Source organism: Sinocyclocheilus grahami, unplaced genomic scaffold, assembly GCF_001515645.1.
Source record: "Sinocyclocheilus grahami isolate Dianchi unplaced genomic scaffold, SAMN03320097.WGS_v1.1 scaffold2650.1, whole genome shotgun sequence".
Taxonomy (NCBI): domain Eukaryota; kingdom Metazoa; phylum Chordata; class Actinopteri; order Cypriniformes; family Cyprinidae; genus Sinocyclocheilus; species Sinocyclocheilus grahami.
In genome coordinates this window covers 8,765-13,239 of record NW_015507829.1, presented here as the reverse complement: position 1 = coordinate 13,239, position 4,475 = coordinate 8,765, and the positions used below count along the sequence as shown (strand labels likewise).

Here is a 4,475-nt window from a genome sequence, read left to right as displayed (position 1 = left end):
ATTTAAACTTGTTAAAAACAAAAGTTAAAACTTATAAAATGTAAAAAAAAACCTTATTTTATATCGATGTCAGAAAATGTAATCTCTTTAAAATCTTTGCTTTGTATTGATCAGAAGAAGTTTTTAGTTAAAAAACTATGAAGTGCTATTTAGTAAATAATTGAGTAATGCAGTGTCACAGCATTTAACATTTCATTAAAAAATTGCTTTGGATTGATCATAAAACAATGGTTTTAATTTTAAAATTCAAAATTAAGGTTTTAATTCAGGTTAAAATTCAGCACGCTTTGCACGACTGACTCGTGTTCAGAGGTTGTTTTTTTTTAATGAAAATAGAATAACAAACAGGGCATAGCATAAGATAGTCAGTGCTATACAAAGTGTGACATTAATTAGTAATACTACAGTGCTTTTCTGTTAATGAGCTACAAAAGAAACCCATATGAACAGATTGTTTGTGACAGCTGGTGTTCCTCAAACACATTCAGAGCTTCAGAACATCTGTGCATCCCTGAGACTCACATCTGCATCATCTTCAATCAGACATTACAAGATTGAACAAACTCAGAGGCCATGGACCCCTAAATATCACCATCCTGGTGCAAGGGGCCCATTCTAACATTTAAAAGGCAGCTAAAAAAAACATTTATATTGTGAAAACCGATTATAAATATGCATATAATATTATTTGGAAAATGCTTATTTAATTAAAATACATTTTTGTCAACTTTTTAAAATCCAAATTATTTACTTTTTAAACTAATGTATTTTTTTGTCGTTTGTATTTTATTCAAATAATTTTTAATAATGCAATTTTTTGCTCACTAGAATACTGTACCATTAGATTTATTTCAATCACATCTTTAAGTACATTTTAATCAACTTTTTATTTGATTACAATTATTAATTGTTAAACCAATTTATTTTAAAGTTCTTATCCAAATAATTTTATTTGCCATTTCTTTTAATCAACATTTTTATTTTATTGAAATGATTTATTTTTAAAACAATTTATTTTAATCAACTTTTAAATTTTATTCGAATTATACATTTTTTAAATCAAGTAAATTTTAATCAAATTTTCATTTTATTCAACTTTTAAAAAGTAAATATATTTAAATCACATTTTTATTCTATTCACATTTTTTGTTTTTAAATAAATTTATTTTTATCAAATTTTTAATTCAATCAAATTATTTATTTTATATATATATATATATATTAAATGTATTTCTAGATCATTTTTGTCACTGACCCGCTAACACTCCCGCTTTGAAAACCCCTGCTGGTCAAACACAGTTTACATAACAGTGCAAGATAAATAAGCTGCAATAACACAGAATCCCACGCATTCTGATCATTACAGACGTAAACAACTAACTAGTGGCACTATTTCTAGATGCAGGTGGTACATGTAAGAGCTCTACATGATTTAAACACATGCAACAGACACAATAAACGCTTGACACAGCAGCGGATCAGAAACATATTAATAGAGATCATGAATATTCACATAAAGAAAAGTGAAAGGCAGCAGGTGTAAAACTACGAGGGTAAAAGCGAGTAAGTCGGGTGCAGGAGTGAGATTCTTGCATCTTGAAGTGTGTGCACGTGCTCGTGTTTCTGCGCAGATCGTCCTGATGCGCAGCTACGCCGCATTGATCTTCTGCAGCTCCTCCAGCAGAGCTGTGGATGAAACACAACACTCACAGCGTCAAAGCAGGAACTCATCACTGCATTTCTGTGCAGATCACATGACTGACCGCTGATGATCTCATCCTTCACTTTCTGCAGCTCGCTGCGCATCTCCTCCAGGATGTCCTGCGATCAGACAGGTGGTGTTTTAGATGAGATGTGTATGTGTGTGTGTGTGAGAGAGAGTGTGTGTGTGTGTGTGTGTGTGTGCGTGTGTGTAAGTGAGTGTGTGTGTGTGTGCGTGTGTGTAAGTGAGTGTGTGTGTGTGTGCGTGTGTGTAAGTGAGTGTGTGTGTGTGTGCGTGTGTGTAAGTGAGTGTGTGTGTGTGTGCGTGTGTGTAAGTGAGTGTGTGTGTGTGTGCGTGTGTGTAAGTGAGTGTGTGTGTGTGTGCGTGTGTGTAAGTGAGTGTGTGTGTGTGTGCGTGTGTGTAAGTGAGTGTGTGTGTGTGTGCGTGTGTGTAAGTGAGTGTGTGTGTGTGTGCGTGTGTGTAAGTGAGTGTGTGTGTGTGTGCGTGTGTGTAAGTGAGTGTGTGTGTGTGTGCGTGTGTGTAAGTGAGTGTGTGTGTGTGTGCGTGTGTGTAAGTGAGTGTGTGTGTGTGTGCGTGTGTGTAAGTGAGTGTGTGTGTGTGTGCGTGTGTGTAAGTGAGTGTGTGTGTGTGTGCGTGTGTGTAAGTGAGTGTGTGTGTGTGTGCGTGTGTGTAAGTGAGTGTGTGTGTGTGTGCGTGTGTGTAAGTGAGTGTGTGTGTGTGTGCGTGTGTGTAAGTGAGTGTGTGTGTGTGTGCGTGTGTGTAAGTGAGTGTGTGTGTGTGTGCGTGTGTGTAAGTGAGTGTGTGTGTGTGTGCGTGTGTGTAAGTGAGTGTGTGTGTGTGTGCGTGTGTGTAAGTGAGTGTGTGTGTGTGTGCGTGTGTGTAAGTGAGTGTGTGTGTGTGTGCGTGTGTGTAAGTGAGTGTGTGTGTGTGTGCGTGTGTGTAAGTGAGTGTGTGTGTGTGTGCGTGTGTGTAAGTGAGTGTGTGTGTGTGTGCGTGTGTGTAAGTGAGTGTGTGTGTGTGTGTGTGTGAGAGAGTGTGTGTGTGATGCAGCTGCTGACCTGTTTGAGTTTCTCCATGTCTGCGGCGTCTCCTGTGCTGTTGCCGGGCCTCGTCCTGCAGGAAGAAGCCAAACACACAGATCTTCAGCACACAGACGCTCAGAAGAGCAGAACTCACTGAACAGAAGCGGGACAAACCTGCTCAACAGAGCCGCGGTCGCAGGAGACACCGGGCTCTTGTCCTGACTCTTAGACGCTGAGTTCACCCTGTTATCGTTAACCAAAACTAGAACTATTAAAAACATGTGTTTACTGACATAAAGCTGAAATATATATTAAAAAAAGCTATTAAAAAAACAAACAAAAATTTTTAAATATTGCCTTGGCAAGTAATTGAAGCAAGTTTAAGTACTAAATAAGTAGAATAAAACCAAAACTGAAAAGAAAAAAAACCTATTCAGAAATATTTTTTAAAAACAGTGTGGTTGTTGATAACTAAAACTAAAACTATAAAAACCGAAAGCTGAAATAAAATAAAACAAATATTGGATAAAAAATAATAAACTGTATATTTATTTATGTATAAATATTTGGATAAAAATATAAATTAAATTATAAATAAATTAACTAATATATATATATATATATATATATATATATATATATATATATATCTAAATAAATAATTTAAAAAACAAAAACTAATAGAAATGACAAAAGCCCACAACCAAATAACTAAAATGCAATTGAAAACTGAAAATCTAAACGATCCTACGTAAGAGTAAAACATCTGTCTGAATCACACAGCAGGAGTCGTCAGTCATTTACCGTGACACAGACGACGGTTTCTCCCAGGGCTTCTTCACGTCTGGTTTGTCTGAATGAGAAACAGGAAGAGCGTTTGAGGTCATGATGTTCACCGTGAACAGGAAGTGCAGAGAAATGACGAAGTGATTTGACTCTCACCTGCAGCTCTGGAGTCACTGTTCTCAGAATCAGCCTGAGAACAGACAAAATGTCTGTCCACCAACGTTTACCATCCAATCTGACAGAACTGGAGAGGATCTGCAAGGAGGGATGGCAGAGGATCCCCAAATCCAGGTGTGAACAACTTGTTGCATCTTTCCCAAAAAGACTCATGGCTGTATTCGATCAAAAGGGTGCTTCTACTAAATACTGAGCAAAGGGTCTGAATACTTAGGACCATGTGATATTTCAGTTTTTCTTTTTTAATAAATCTGCAAAAATGTCAACAATTCTGTGTTTTTCTGTCAATATGGGGTGCTGTGTGTACATTAATGAGGAAAAAAAATTAACTTAAATGATTTTAGCAAATGGCTGCAATATAAAAAAGAGTGAAAAAATTAAGGGGGTCTGAATACTTTCCGTACCCACTGTACACACACACACTCACACACACAGAGACTCACGCTGCTGTTTTCTTCTTTCTTGACCGCTGGAGTTTCAGCAACTTTTCTTCTGTAACACACAGATGAAGAGCTGCTGTATTCACACTCAGTGAAGCACTATAGTGTTGCTGCTGCAGCATTGGTTTCAGATTGACTCTAAATGGCACATGAAGTACTGGAGGAGACTCTTAGACAGCCACTTCCTGTCTAAGCGGATGGTTTCGGACTAAATTTATGTATATATGGTTATTAATGGACGTATATATGTATATATTTCTACTGCAGAGCAAACATCATATGACTGTGGTGGAGTTAAATCTGACCGTCGAGCGAAAATTGCACTCA

At 37.0% G+C, this 4,475-nt stretch overlaps 1 protein-coding gene across 1 annotated transcript in view; it reads right to left on the bottom strand.

Moving 5' to 3' along the window:
• Window positions 1–1,256: 1,256 nt before the first annotated feature.
• LOC107575450 (vasodilator-stimulated phosphoprotein-like) overlaps window positions 1,257–4,475 on the bottom strand; it is a 7,671-nt gene continuing 4,452 nt past the window's right edge. The window contains exons 7-14 of the mRNA XM_016261826.1: window positions 4,454–4,471; window positions 4,152–4,200; window positions 3,688–3,721; window positions 3,550–3,598; window positions 2,920–2,988; window positions 2,782–2,836; window positions 1,764–1,821; window positions 1,257–1,686 (exon numbers count right to left, since the gene is read on the bottom strand). Of these exons, the coding sequence (XP_016117312.1) occupies window positions 1,649–1,686; window positions 1,764–1,821; window positions 2,782–2,836; window positions 2,920–2,988; window positions 3,550–3,598; window positions 3,688–3,721; window positions 4,152–4,200; window positions 4,454–4,471 (370 nt within the window). The 3' untranslated portion in view covers window positions 1,257–1,648. The remainder of the gene's footprint in view (window positions 1,687–1,763; window positions 1,822–2,781; window positions 2,837–2,919; window positions 2,989–3,549; window positions 3,599–3,687; window positions 3,722–4,151; window positions 4,201–4,453; window positions 4,472–4,475) is intronic.